This window comes from Mesoplodon densirostris, chromosome 14 (assembly GCF_025265405.1).
Source record: "Mesoplodon densirostris isolate mMesDen1 chromosome 14, mMesDen1 primary haplotype, whole genome shotgun sequence".
NCBI lineage: Eukaryota > Metazoa > Chordata > Mammalia > Artiodactyla > Ziphiidae > Mesoplodon > Mesoplodon densirostris.
The window spans coordinates 11619163-11634463 of record NC_082674.1 but is presented as its reverse complement, the minus strand read 5'-3'; the positions used below and the strand labels follow the sequence as shown (position 1 = coordinate 11634463).

The window sequence follows — 15301 nt, the reverse complement described above, 5'->3', positions numbered from 1 at the left end:
TGGAGCTGATGGGAATATTATAGATCAAACTTTTTAGAGGATGGCCAAGAATATTTATAATTGACTTTTCAGGTTTTTGAAGATGGCTAAGGGCATTTGAAAATGTTTAGAATTCTAAGATACCGGAATGAAAAGAATCTCTGGAGGGGATCCAGTCTAATTCTCTATGTTATAGATAGACAAACTAAGGTCCACAGAAAAGAAAGTGAACAGCTTGCTCAGGGACACACAGTAGCAGAGCCAGACAAAATACAGGTCTCTGCATAGTTTTTCTTATAGAGTCCATATAAAAATGGACAATTATACAAATCTTAATGACTGAAAACCAGATAAATTAATCCAAAAAAGTAGATCTCAATTCTCAGGCCCATTGTATTTTTTCTGTAGCAAATATTTTGTAATACTTCCTTATTATCCTGATGTGAAAATCATGGGCATACCTTATTTACAGAAATAATTTCCAAAAAATTAATATAATGACTTAACTGTGATATATGGGATAAATAAAATATGTAAACGCGTGGTCATGAGTACACTAAAAAAGTGACTAAAGTCAGTGAGAAATCACTTTGAACACGATAGCTGGCATTGCAGACAGATTGAGGTGTATTGAATTAAACACTACAAATTGCTGTCTGGGATGTGAACAACTCATGGTAAATATTTTTTTCAGGGTATTTGTAGGTAGGCAGGGATTAGGACAAGGTGGTTGTGTGGGACTGCCCTGCACACTGTGGAATGTCTGTCATCCCTGGCTTCCACCCTTGAATGTTAGTAAGTTCCACTAATACTTGGGAAAGACAGAAATGCTTCCTCAGATTTTCGGAGCGCCTCCTGGTGGACAGTTCTGCTCCCATTGAGAACTGTAGTCTTAGACCAGTATCACACATCTGGAAATGACCAGTTCATATCGGTCACGTTAAGCAAAGGCACTATTTATTACTTCGCTGATTCAGGAGAAACTCACCTGTAAATAATTGATGAAGAAAGCTCTTAAATGAGTCAAAGAGGTACATTTTTGGTAGTTTGTACAGGCAAATGTAGGTTGTATACTGTGTAGCAGACATCTCTTAAGATCGTTGGCATCATTTGATTTACAGGAGTTTACAAACACATGTAGTTTACTATTGTCTCTGGCTAACAAGAGAAGGGATTCTGCTTGGATCAGTTTTGTCTGAGCGCTTTGTGGTTTTTAGCTGAACTTCTAGATATAACACTTGCCTTTTTGATAGTAGCCATTATAATGAGCAAGAGGTGATATCTCACTGTGGTTTTGATTTGCATGTTCCTAATTTTTAGTGATATTGGACATCTTTTCATATGCCTGTTGGCCCTTTGTATGTCTTCTTTGGAAAAATGTCTATAGAAAAATTGAGTAGAAAGTGCAGAGTTCCCATATATTCCCCTCACTTTCTGCCCTACCCACTAGTTATCCCTGTTATTAACATCTTGCATTTGAGTGGTATGTTAGTTACAATTGATGAATCAAGATGTCTTTCACTGGGCAAATGGATAAATAAACAGTGGTATATCCACATGATGGAATATTACTGAACTCTAAAAAAGAAATGAGCAATCAAACCATGAAAAGGTGCGGAGGAACCTTAAGTGCATATTACTAAGTTAACGAAACCAGTCTGAAAAGGCTATATACTGTTTGATTCCCATCATGTGACATTCTGGAAAAAGAAAAATGATGGAAACAGTAAAAAGATCAGTGATTGCCAGGGGTTGGTGGTAGAGGGATGAATAGATGGAACACAGAGAATTTTTAAGGCAGTGAAAATACTCTGTGATACCATAGTGATGGATACCTGTCAGTCTACTTTGGTCCAAACACACGGAAAGTAAACACCAAGAGTGAACCCTAATGTAAACTGTGAACACTGAGTGATAATGGTGTGTCAGTGTAGGTTCACTGATTGTAACAAAGGTGCTACCCTGCTGGGGGATCTTGGTAACGGGGGAGGCTGTGCACGTGTGGGGACTGCGGCGATGTGGGGAATCTCTGTACTTTCTGCTCAGTTTTGCTGTCAACCTAAAACTGCTCTAAAAAAGAAAGTCTGTTAAAAACAAAAACAAAGTTAGCACTTTCTGAAATATGATTTTTTTAAGTCTAATTATAATTCCTAGACATCTTGATTTCTGTTTTAGTAATCAAGAATAATTATAAAGATTTGCTGTGCACCTGAAACTATTACAAAATTGTTAATTGGCTGTACCCCAATATAAAATAAGAAGTTAAAAAAATGAATAATTATAAAGAAAGGAAAGTGATTTGGGGGTGCTTTATTTAGTTGGCTGTATACTCTTTCATCTCTTTGATTTATTTAAAAACACTCATAATAGGGGTATTGTTCTTTAGCTTCATTTTATGTATTGATGTTTCATGTGGCTTACGCTATAATCAAAGTGGTATCTGACATAGTTTTATCTTTTTCATTTTACAGGTTGAACTGATGTAGTACTACTTCATCCTTAGCGCCTATAAATGGCTTTTGGAAATCTTGTTTGTTGGTTTAGGAAAATGTATACATATAGTGGTGAAATTTATCTATTGGGGGCTTGGGGTATGTGGTATAATTCTGTAAGTTGTAACAGAACCTACTTTAAGGTGTCAGTAATTTGATTTTCAAACATTTTTACTTCAGTGATTATTTTGGAAAGCAACAACATCAAAGTTGATATTAGAAACACAGATCTGGATCGCAAAATTGGTTGAGTGTGTTACAAATTGCTAATGTACTATGTGTTCAGACTATTGCACAAAGTTGTGTTTTACATATCAAGTTTCTCCATACTTTCTGAGATTTTCTGAGTTTTTAAGAACTTGGTATACAGGTAGATGTGGCTTTTCCGACATTAATTGTCCTTTTGTTGAGGTATTGCCGGATCCCTTCCCTTCTGCCTCATGCCTTATCTACCTATAGTTTTCCCCCCTATTTTTATTTGCGCCACTCTTCTTTTTTTTTTTTTTTTTTTTCTTTCGGTAGGCGGGCCTCTCGCTGTTGTGGCCTCTCCCGTTGCGGAGCACAGGCTCCGGACGCGCAGGCTCAGCGGCCATGGCTCACGGGCCCAGCTGCTCCGCGGCATGTGGGATCTTCCCGGACCGGGGCACGAACCCATGTCCCCTGCAGCAGCAGGCAGACTCTCAACCACTGTGCCACCAGGGAAGCCCTGCGCCACTCTTTTCAACTGAACATGCGGTTCTTCCTTTTTCACCTCTTCACCTGTGAATCCCTGAGTCCTGGAAGGGCTTTGGGTGGATCTGTGATATCGCTTGGCATTTTTTCTTTGCGCTGCGTGACTGTTTCCTCTCCCCGTTTCCTCCTTTCCTCGCACCAGCGCTTCCTTCATCGTTTTCAGCAGTGATTTCGCTTTGTATTTCATGGTGAAAGTTGAGAAATCACTTCCATTTGCCCTGCTCTTTCCAGTTTTCCCACAGGAAGAGGTCTCTCTTGCATTCTCCTGAACTTCTTTCTTTACCCGTACCCTGGATTCCACACCCCCCCGGCTCAGGATTGTTCTAGCAGTTGTTTTTTCTCTCCTGTATCTTCAACCGCTGGTCCATTACCCCCCTGCCTTTTTTGGACATAAAAAGTTCAAATCACTCCTATTTATATATGTATAAATTAGAGCCATTTTCTCCCAGCTTCCGTTTTATCTGTCTTCCTTCCATCGCAGCTCAGCTCAGAGGTGGCCACTCTGCCCTTTGCAGTCACTTCCCCAGTGTTTGTTGACTCCTCGTTTCCCGGGTGTCTGGCTTCTCCTGCCACTCCATGGAAACCCCATCAGTAAGGCTCCCTGCTCGCCTTTTAATGTCTGATCCCCTTCATTTGGTGTTTAACAGCATTGTCCTTGGACACTACTGCTTCCTTTTCCCTGCAATCTCTTCTCCTTAGGCTTCTGTGCTGTCCTTTCGCTTTCTTCGTTGTCTTTGTCTTAGTTGTCCATGTTCCTCTCCGCAGTGTGGCTCAGGGTCTTTGGCTTGTCCCTTCAATGTAGCTGTCCCCCCATGGGGCTATTCTTGTCACTAGTAGAGAGTCTTCTGACACTAGTAATTGCAGTTCTCCTAACGAGTCTGCTTACTTTCAGTCCAGTCCATTTCCAGTTCATTCATATTTCATTTGTCATTCATTCAGTAAATACTTACTGAGTATTCTTCCAAAGTGTAAGTCTATTTATGACATGCCTCAGCCGAAAATCCTTTAGATTTGCATTTCGGGGTAAACTGCAAATTCCTTAGCTCAGCAAATGATGTTCTTTTTTATCTGGCCCTTCTCTGCTACTCTAGCCTTGTTTTTCATCGCTTCACTTGATACCTTCTTTTCAGTTTATGGAACTAATCGTACTTCCACAACATTCATGCATCTCTGCCTTCCATGCTGTTCTCCTGCGCTTCTTCTTTCTTTACTTAATAATATCCGCTGATTCTTTAAAACCCATTTTAAGTGTTCTCCCCTCTGGGAGACTTCGTGACTCTCAGGTTGGGCTACTTGCCCTCTTCTTTGAGATCCCAGGCACCCTCACTCCACTTCAATCATTAATTTACCAGATTGTGTTTCCCTAAGAGATGGAGACATCTTTGAAGGAAGAGACCTCATCTTATTCAGTTTTGTATTCCTAAGACTTAGAATGGTGTTCAGTTCATAGTAGGTTCTCAATAAATAATTGCTTTTCTAGGCATAAGGGAGCAAGTAAGGAGAAGTATAAGGCGCTGGGGGTTAAGGCCATGTTAGATGATTTTGCTGTCAATCAGAATATGTCCATTTTATAAACCTGATCAAGTGATGGGAGTGAAATTGCTGTGTATTGAGCATCTGCAGAAAGATTATTCTTTGTTTTGTTGTAAGGAGGTCTAAATAGTTGAACTGGGACAGAGAAGGTTGAATTAATCAGAGTTAATCGTTCAGCAAGAGTTTATTGAATGTCGTCTATAGGGAGGACTTGTAGAAGGAGAGGTACTACTGTACAGGACGATGGAAGCCAAGCATTCTTTTTGGGGCAGAGTGGTATAGTGACAATAGATTAATTTGACATTATCACTACCTGGCTATGTTCTTTTTTTTTTCCTGCTTGTTAATGTTCTGAGAATTAAATAGACAAATATATGTAAACAGCTCAGTAAACTGTAATGCTCTACAAATTGAAGATGGTTGTCTTTCTTTAATTTTTATTTTCAGTATTGGTGATTATTTGATTCTTTTGGGACAGTTTGGTGCTGATATATTTCATAAAGAAGTCTGATGTTTTTGTACTGAATAAAAAAGTATGTAGTAATGCAGTTTTATATAAAGTGATTTTAAGGATTATTGCTAGATTCTATACTAGAGGCTTTTACTTTAGAATATATGGAAAAGAAAGATATAATACTCAGAGACTTACTGTTGCCTTTCCATTTTAGGTTGACTGTGCATTGTCACTTATTCGGCTTGGAATGGAGCGGAATATTCCTGGTTTGCTGGTTCTCTGTGATAATTTGGTTACTCTGGAAGCACTGGTTTATGAAGCAGGGTGTGATTTAACCCTAACCTTGAAAGAACTCCAGCAGATGAAAGACATTGAAAAACTAAGATTACTGATGAATAGTGTAGGTTTTATTTTAAAACTTTCTTTTTAACTATTCTGTATGTACTTTGATTAATATGTGTCTCAAAGCTGAAGATGTAGTGTCCTTCAAACCAGAGAACTTAGTCAATAGAGGAAGGTTTCTTGACTTAAAAAAAAAAGCATCAAGTTTTATGAATAAATTACTGAAGGCATCCAAAAGCATTTTGGCTGGTTTTGTACCTTCTTTGCCCTTCATTCATACTTATCTGTATATGACTTTCTTTCCCCCTTCTAGCGAGGCATATTTAAATTAGCTGTCATTCTCGTAATCGTGTTTCTAATCCTTCACTTTGTTAAAATTCCCAACTACTTGTATATTCAGATGATTGGCTGGGTGGTTGTATGAAGAAAGCATCTTGTCTTCAGGGTTTGTATGTGAAGGAGAATTTGCCCAGCCATTCTTAGATTTTTGGGGGGCGTCACTCGGTGGGGGGAAAGTACAGTCTCCAAAGTTAGGAACCGATTTCTGCTGAGCCCACTTTTCCTCTCTTTCTCATGCCTCTCACCATCTTTTTTCCTCTTATCAATACCCCTTTTCTCTTTCTCTCTGTCCCTACCTTCCTTTTCTCTTACTAATTTCTTTTCCCTATGATCCACCCAGTGAAAATCGAGTTGTGTTACATGCAAGGTGCCTCTTAAGAGATTCAGGCGTATCTCCTGGGATAAAGAAGAGAAGGGATTGTATAATTTCAGGGATAATGAGTAAGATTATGTGTGTCATTTGGAGTTTCTTGAAGGTGGATGTGAAGGGGTAAAACAAACAGAAGAAGAGGAAAAGGGTGGAAGAGAATCTGGGATTTCTCAAGTGACTCCTTTCTAGAGCTTCTTTATGCGTATCTCTCTCTGTTCTTTTCTCTTTCACGCTTTCTGTCGGCCTATCCCCCCCCCCCCCCGCTGACTCTTTTTACACACACACATACATACACTCTTGGGGTAGAATCTCTCTTTGCTCTGGAAGACCTCAGGACTGAGCAGCAGCAGTAGGAGTAATAGTAGCAGCAGGTGTTTGTCTTACAGAGCTGGGCTTAGGCTGTCAGGGCCCCCAGGGTGGTCGTGGTACTAAGAGATGGACCACAGTGCTCTTGCTGCTGTTGGCTCCACCGAGCCCAGGCAGAAGGTGATTCTCCTGCTGCCTCTCAGTCTCCTTGTGAGGCGTGAATTGGAGTATGTTTTAGAAAGCGTTGGGCTTTCATTGTTTCACATGAGTCTGATTATCCTTGAGCTTTAACTTGTCTGTTGTTATCAGGTATTTAATTTAACGTGTGTTTGTTTTGGAATTACATTTTCAGTGTTCTGAGGACAATTATGTGAAAAGTGCCTACCAATGGATGGTTCCCTTTCTTCATCGTTGTGAGAAACAGTCTCCTGGTGTGGCTAATGAGCTATTAAAGGAATATTTAGTAACTTTAGCTAAAGGAGACTTAAAATTTCCCCTGAAGATATTTCAGCATTCCAAGCCTGATGTAAGTAGAAACTTTAACATCTTAAAAAATCGCTGTACTTTTTCCCCTACAGAATTAGGTTTTATTTATAAATTTTTTAATACTAGGTTTTGCAAGTAATTTCTCTTTAAACAGAAGAAGTAGTTATCATTTTATTCTTTAAAAATGTTTTAGCAGTTTAGTACAAAAATTTTTTTGGACGTTTTTAAGATTATGTTTACCTTGATTGATTTACTCCAAAGTTTGTTGACTCTTTACTACCTTGTGGAAACTGGCAATACCAAAAAGACTAATAACTGAAAGGTATTGAATTCTTACTATAGGTAGGCACTTTACAAGTGTTAACTCATTTAATCCTTGTAACAATCCTATGATGTAGATATTTTGATTATATTACTATTACAGGAAAAGAAAATCGTGATCAGAGTGGTTAGGCAATTGCCCGGGGTCACAGTAAGGAGTGGAACCTTGGGTTCAAACATAGGTTTTCTAGTTTCCCAGCTGTGTTCTTAACCATTATGCTTTACTGTAACACCAATAGAAGAAGAAGAAAAGACTTCTACCCTGGAGGAACTTCAAAATATTTGTTAAAATTTTTAGGATCCCGTAAGGAGATCTTATAATTATTCTTAATAACTCTTATATTTGCTGAAGACTGACCTATCTATCTATCTATCTATCTATCATCTATCTATCTGTCTATTTTTTTTTTTTTTTTGCGGTACGCGGGCCTCTCACTGTTGTGGCCTCTCCCGTTGCGGAGCGCAGGCTCCGGATGCGCAGGCTCAGCGGCCATGGCTCACGGGCCCAGCCGCTCCGCGGCATGTGGGATCTTCCCAGACCGGGGCACGAACCCGTGTCCCCTGCATTGGCAGGCGGACTCTCAACCACTGCGCCACCAGGGAAGCCCTATCTGTCTATCTTTTTTATAGAAATCAAATAGTTCAGATTTACTGGTGATAAATCATTTTGTTAAGTGCGGGTTACTTTTGCGGGTTACTTTTGAAATGTAAACAACCTCTTAATTTAACCATAAATCAAATATACTGTTTCAAGGGATAGTGGCTCCCTTTCCATTGGAGGGGACTCAAGCAGTATGGCGTAGTCACTCGAGGCACTGACTTTGTAGCGAGAGTTAAAGCATTAGGTTGGGATTCAAGCAGAAGCATTGAAGGCCCCTTCTAATCCTAAATTCTAATTGAAAGTACTCCTTGTACTAGCCTTTGTTAGCAATTTGATGCCCTCTAAGGTATATGGTCGTAGACCATTATAATCAAGATGAAAAGGAAAGCATTGCTTAGTTAATCTCTCACATTTTTTGGTTTCTGGAAGGACTGTCTGTCAGAAGTATCTCTGTTCATTGGCTATTTAAAGTTTTCCATCTTCTCATAAGCAGTTTCCAGTTAGTATTCTGATTTTAAATTTGGGGTGGTTTACTATGAGCTGAGGGTGGGTTGCTTATGACAGCAGAATGCTATATGAGAAGCAGGATGGGTTGAACATGAATGTTTTATGAGGAAGAAAGAAGTGACTTTAAATTCTTTCGAGTAACCTTGTTTGCGATCCTTCTTCCTTACAGAGTCTTGTAAATCCTTTGTGTATAGTCAGCTTTTTGTTGTTTTTACTTGGCAATTTAGCACGTGCCTTTTGAATAAAATATATAGCCATTTGCCTTTCTTGAAATATGTCAAAATCAAAACAGAGAATAATGGTGTTGCTGGGCTCTTCCTTTCCAATCCATCCTCTCTATTTCTATCGATGTTATCTTTCCACAGCACAAATTTGATCCTGTCATGATCTACAGAAAACCTCTGGTGGCCTACCATTGCCCGCAGGGTAAATGTTGGGCTCTCTTAAGTGGCATGGAAGGTTCTTTGCGGTCTGCTTCTAGTCTTCCTCTTCAGCCTCATTTCCCTTCATGAATGCACTGGTTTACCCACGCTAACTTTTCACCTTTTGACCCTGTCAGGTTCTTTCATGCCTTTTTGTGTTCTGTGAGGCCATTTCCTTTGCTTGGGATAATCAGGCCCCTTTCCTTCATTTAACAAATACCCGCCTACCCTTCAGGATCCTGCTGTCCAAGACTCCCTCTGCTGTGAAACCTCCAGGGACTTACCTGTGCTAGGGTGGGCCTTGTAGCTGCCTCTAGAGTAATGCATATCTCACTTGTTCAAGTTTGTCTCTCCCTCTCTTTGTTTCCTGGGTCTGTCCTCTCTGTCCCCGGCGTCTCTGTACTGCCAGGAGCTAGTACAGTGCCTTGTAGAGAGCAAGTGCTCAGTGCATTCTGGCCGAGGGCAAATGAGGGAATGAATGGTTAACTCTGGGCTTCCTTACGATGCTTTAGATCACTTGAGTACATTTATTTGCTGTGCTAGGACTGTCCTTGGAGCATTGCTTTTATTTCATTTTCCTTGACTGTTCGCAAAAAGAATTTACCTTGCATCTGCCGTGAATCAGCACAAGGTATTTTTAGTGCTATAAAGGGAGCCGCGATTTCTGTATCCAGCAGCTTAGGTTAAGGTACGCTGCATTAACAAATGACCTTGCAATCTTAGTAGCAAACGTTCATTTCTCACAAGTGTCATGTAGGCTGTGGGTGGGCTTCTGCTGTGTTCCATGTCTTGTTCATTTCAGGACTCAGGCTGAAAGAACGGTCCCCTTTTCTAACTTGTGGCACAGGAAAAGGAACAAAGTAGAACCACACAGTGGCTCTTAAAGCTTAGCTCCCGGTGCCTCGGATTATTCCCTCTCACACTTCACAGGCTGAAGGCTCTGTGGCCACACCTGGTGTTAATGGGGCGGGGAAGAGCACTCCTCTACTAGAAAGAGGGGAGCGAATAATGGGAACAATCAGACAAATACAAAGTTGTCTTTTCAACTGTCTCATGTGTTTCAGACTCTTCCTCTCTTTTATAACATCCTGATTTTAAGCCATTGCTCTTTGCTTGGGAAGTGAAACTTGCGAAGTAACTTGGGCAAGTCTGGATAGAGATGACTTGGGAATAAAATATTCTACCTTCTCATGTCGTTTTCTGTCTTTTATACTGTTTTTTTTTTAATGCATTTGTGCATCAGAACTATATGGATTAAAAAGGAAACAATTTTCTAGGCCCAACCCAGGTATAATAGATTAGAATTTGGGGGAATATGGAATATGCCACTCTTGTTTTTGCTGTTCCCACCATTCTCGTATGGTGAAGGTCACTTTAACCTGATCGGGTATTGAGCTGTTTCAGGTTTCAGAAAGATTGTCCTATTTCCAATTCTCCCATATTCCTAGGGGGTGGTCCTTCGGGGATCCAAATTAGAAGTATTGAATGCGTACTAGGCCCTTCTGCTGTAGATACCAGACTGTGTTCCAGTAATGGGGACACATGGGGAAGTCTCGTTAACACTGTAAACTCTCAGCTGCAATTTCCTGTTGGCCTACTTCGGGCCCACACTCCTTAGGAAATTGAAAAGTGCCTCTAGGACTGTGCTGTTCAGTACGGTAGCCATTAGCCATGTGTGGTTATATAAATTAAAATATAAAATTGAGGGCCTCCCTGGTGGCGCAAGTGGTTGAGAGTCCGCCTGCCGATGCAGGGGATACGGGTTCGTGCCCCGGTCTGGGAGGATCCCATATGCCGCGGAGCGGCTGGGCCCGTGAGCCATGGCCGCTGAGCCTGCGTGTCCGGAGCCTGCGCGTCCGGAGCCTGTGCTCCGCAACGGGGGAGGCCACAACAGTGAGAGGCCCGCGTACCGCAAAAAAAAAAAAAAAAAAAAAAAAAAAAAATTGAAAACTGTTACCCAGTCTCACTAGTTTTCTATGCTATTCCCAGTATTTGACAATTACAAACAGTGCTACAACGAGTAACCTGTTTATATTTATTTTGTATTATTGGCATCTCTTCAGGGTATATTACTGCAAGGGGATTCCAGGCTCTAAAGGCAGGGTTGTGTTGGTATTACCACATTTCTCTCCAGACGGGTTGTTCCGATTTACATTTCCACCAGCAATGTATGAGCATGGCTGTTTCTCCACAACTTTGCAGACACAATTTGTTGTCATATTTAAAAGATTTTGCCACCGTGATGGGTGAAAAATTACATTTCAGTGTTGTTTTAATTTGTACTTCTCTAAATATGAGTGAATTTGAACATTTTCTCATACGCTTGAGAGGCATTGTCATTTTTGTGCATTGTCCATTCCTGCCTTTTCCCCATTTTTCACTTTGATTTTTGTTTCTTTGTGCCTTAACTTTTAGAAATTCATATACATTAGTGTAATTAGTCCTTTTTCTATGGTTTCTATTGTGAATATTTCACCCAGTGGGTAGGTTGTCTTTTGACTTTGTTTATGGTGTATTATGTCATGCAAAATTTTTTACAGTTTATTTTTTGTGTAATCAAATTGAGCAATTTTTTTTAATTGCTTCTGTATTTTGAGGCATGGTGGGAAAGGCTTTTCCTATTACAAGGTTAAAGAAGAAATCACTCATGTTTTCTTCTAGTACTTGTATGGCTTTATTTTTATGTTTAGACCCCTAATCTGTTTGGAGTGTGTTCTTTCGCAGGGTGTGAGATACGGATCTATTTTATGTTTTCCCTAATGCTACCTAGTTGTTGCAGCACCATTTATTTAAAAAGTTTATCTGTACCTGAGTGATTTGAGATGCCACCTTTGTCATATACAAAATTTCCATTTGTTTTGAGTCCAATTCTAGAGTTTCTCTATTGTTTTATTGGTCTGTTTGTCCATATACTAAGTACCACATTGTTTTAATTATAGAGATCTTATAGTCTGTTTTTAAAGTCTGGTATGGGTAGTATTCCTCTGTAGTGTTTTCTTCCCCCAGTTTTTCAAAAGTTATTCTTGTATATATATTTATTTCTATCTGAACTTTAGTGTAATGTTCAGTCACCCTATTCAAGAACGGGGGACATCATTCTATTTGTTCATATCTTTCTTAGTGTCTTTCAGGAGTGTTTAAAATTTTTCTTTATATAGGTTTTGCACATTTCTTGTTAAATCTATTCCTAACCACTTAATTTTCTATTTACATTACAAATTGAGTTTTATTTACCCTCATTTTCTCTAACTTTATTGTTTGTGTATATGAAAGTTATTGATTTTTGTATAATAATTTTCAGTGATTCTTTCACTGTTTCACTGATTTCTTTTGTTGCTTGTTTCTCTGGGGTTTCCCAAGTATTCTAGCTTAACATCTGTTGTTCTTTTTCTAGTTGTCTACTAGTGCATAATTTTAAGAACTTTTGAAAGAAATTATGACTTTGTTACATTTTACCTTGCTATGCAATATGGGAGATAATTTGCTGCCCATGATGGGGAAGATTTATTGATTTCTTGGAAAGCCCTAAATGGGCTCCCTTCTATTAGCTTGAGGTGGGACAAATGATGGTTTAATAGTGACTACTGAGATATTAGTACAGGAATAATGAGAATAAAAGGAAGTGTGCCTTACTATATGAAATTGGACATCTGTAGAGAGTCTAATAGGACAACAGTGAAAAGTATCTTAATGTGAGCATTATGATTCACGTACACAGTAGAGTGTATTAAGAAGGATATGCTGAGTGGCATAGGAAGAGATCGTAAAGGTGCCGTAGGAGTACAGAGAGGAAAAAGAATTCATGTAGAGAGTAGTATGAGGATTTATTCATTGGACCAGCAGTTATCAAGTATAAGCAAGAAACTCTGGAAATCTGGGGAAGTCCAACTGAAGTCAGCCAAATGGACATAAAGCTGGATTATTCGGGAGGTTTTAGAGACTAAGGTTTTAAGAAGTTCCTTGAGAAGACATGCCAGGTAGGAGTAGAATAAGACAAGGGGACGTAATCAGACTAATGCCGTGTTTAGATAAAGGCAAGTTATTTAACCTGAGTGGACTAAAACTTTGAGCAGAGAGGTAGTGATTCATAGGACTGGAAAAGCAGGTGGGCACCAGGCCATGAAGGAGCCTGAGTGGAAGGCAAAAAGTTTACTCTTTACCTTTCACATTGAAGGTCTACTAAAGGGTTTTGAACATACCTGATCAAACAGGGACTCTAGAACATTTAACTTTCAGGTGACACTTCAGCATCTCAGGGAGGGAAAGACAGGAAGCAGGAAGATGGAGGAAAACATCAAGGACTCTGGCTTCTGTTTCAGCTGGTTTCCCACATTGTTCCTTGACTGAAACTGGTTTCAGTTTTTTCGTCTTCCTCAGATGCTTCCTTACCATATTTTTTATTACCATTTTTTTATTGTTTATTACCATATTTTTCCTCAGACTCTTCCATTCTTCCATACGTGAAGCTCTTCTGTAGGATTGTGAGAGTTAACACTTAGCTTAGGCTCTGGAGCCAGTTGCCTGCATTCAAATCCTGGCTTGACCGTGACCAGCTCTATGCCTTGAGCAAGTTGTTCGTCCCCTCAGTGCCTCGATTTTCTCTTTATGTAAAATGGAAATGGTACTAGCACTAACCTTACAGGACTGTTTTGAGGATTTGTGAACTAATGCACTTAAAGCGCTTAGAAATAGTACCTGGCACACAATAAGAAAATGGGAAAAGCTAGCTATTTTCGTTAATTTTTTGTTTTTAACATCTTTATTGGAGTATAATTGCTTTACAATGGTGTGTTAGTTTCTGCTTTACTGACATTTTTGTTATGCTCTGCTTGTCCCTATTTCACCAGTTTGTCACTTTGCAACCTTGGATAACTAACTCTTTGTCAAATGTTGATGTCAAATTAATGATATATTTCTTAATACCTTGAAGAAATCCTTTAACCCAAGTACTTTAGAAAACTTTACTTCCCTGATAACCTTACTAAGCTTTCCTCTTTCCATCCATTTCTTCTTCTCATCTATTGATGTGGTTTTTCTACTGAGAAAATGCCTTTGTTTGGCAGCTTCTCTTCATCACTTTCCTTTCTGTTTTGTGAGTTTCTACTAAAATGTTGAAAAGTAGTAGATGGTTATTATGGAAATCATCTTAAGCTTATTTTGTTGTTGTAAAGGGCTCTAAGAAAATAGTTTCAAACTTCCATTTTGGTTTCGTGGTGGTAATATCATAAGCATTCTACATGTATTAATTTATTTAATCCTTAAAACAATGCTATTAAGAAGATGTTAATATTCCAGTTTTATAGATGAGAAAAACAAGGCACAAATCTGTTATTTTTATATCCCAGAAAATACTTTAAGAGTGGGTCTCTGTGGTTTACAATGGGAAAGTGACCCCCAATAGCCATTTTTCTGCATCAGAAATATGGAGTGTATTTTGAGATATGAATATTACCGTATTGCAATGCGACTTCTTTCAAATAGAATGTCAATACTGTTGTGTTAAATGACTAATACATAATGCACACTGAAAAACAGTAGATTTGAACATCTCTGAAAATTAGTTAAGGAATTTTATATATTTTTGTGATTAAAACACATAAAATTTGGTTTTAGGGTTAGAAATGTTGTTTTTAATGAATTGCCTTTTTAGTTCACTGTGTTTCTTCTATCTACTTTATCTTGAATGGGTCATGAATTGAAGAATCTGTTTTCAGCAGATGCAAAAGCAAAGCTTATGGGTACAAATTTTCTTTTCTTGCTGATTCTGTAATTAAAATGCAATTTCATTTAGAATAATTAAAGATCCCAAAAGTCTGTAAGCTAAAGAAAAACCAAGATTTGTTTCTGTAGCTGATTAATTGCGCTATTTAATATTCTATTGACAGTGGTACTGGGATATGGCAAAATTGAATGTAAATCTATTGACATTTAGCACAACATGCTTTATTTCTCTAGTTGCAGCAAAAAATCATTCCTGATCAGGACCAACTGATGGCAGTAGCACTAGAATGTATCTATAACTGTGAACGAAATGACCAGCTCGCTCTTTGCTATGACTTATTAGAATGTCTGCCACAAAGAGGATATGGGTAAGAACCCACAGTGTGCCTTTTTACTCTAACAGTTAAAATGAAGATGTTGCTTCTCTGAATGTCCATTATAGAGAAGTTTGGGAATATAAAGAAGAAAATGAGATCACGTGCAAACCTGTTGCCTCTAGATAGACCCTTGTTTTTCTAACAGTATATAGGACGTCACTATAATTTTGTTAACCTTGATAATTATCCATTAAAAAGCAAGCAAGAATATCACTACCACCACAACAAAAAGTACTCTCTTTAAGTGGATAGACGGTGATATCTCTTTGTTTTAAATTGTGTTTCTAATTAAGCTTTTTCCTTGTTTATGGGTTAGTTG

At 38.9% G+C, this 15301-nt stretch overlaps 1 protein-coding gene across 2 annotated transcripts in view; it reads left to right on the top strand.

Annotated features, from left to right (window-relative positions):
- NBAS (NBAS subunit of NRZ tethering complex) overlaps positions 1 to 15301 on the top strand; it is a 345026-nt gene that overhangs the window by 132993 nt on the left and 196732 nt on the right. For both annotated transcript variants that reach the window (XM_060116919.1, XM_060116918.1), the window contains 3 exons: positions 5405 to 5590; positions 6900 to 7073; positions 14840 to 14973. In XM_060116919.1, the coding sequence (XP_059972902.1) occupies positions 5405 to 5590; positions 6900 to 7073; positions 14840 to 14973 (494 nt within the window). The remainder of the gene's footprint in view (positions 1 to 5404; positions 5591 to 6899; positions 7074 to 14839; positions 14974 to 15301) is intronic.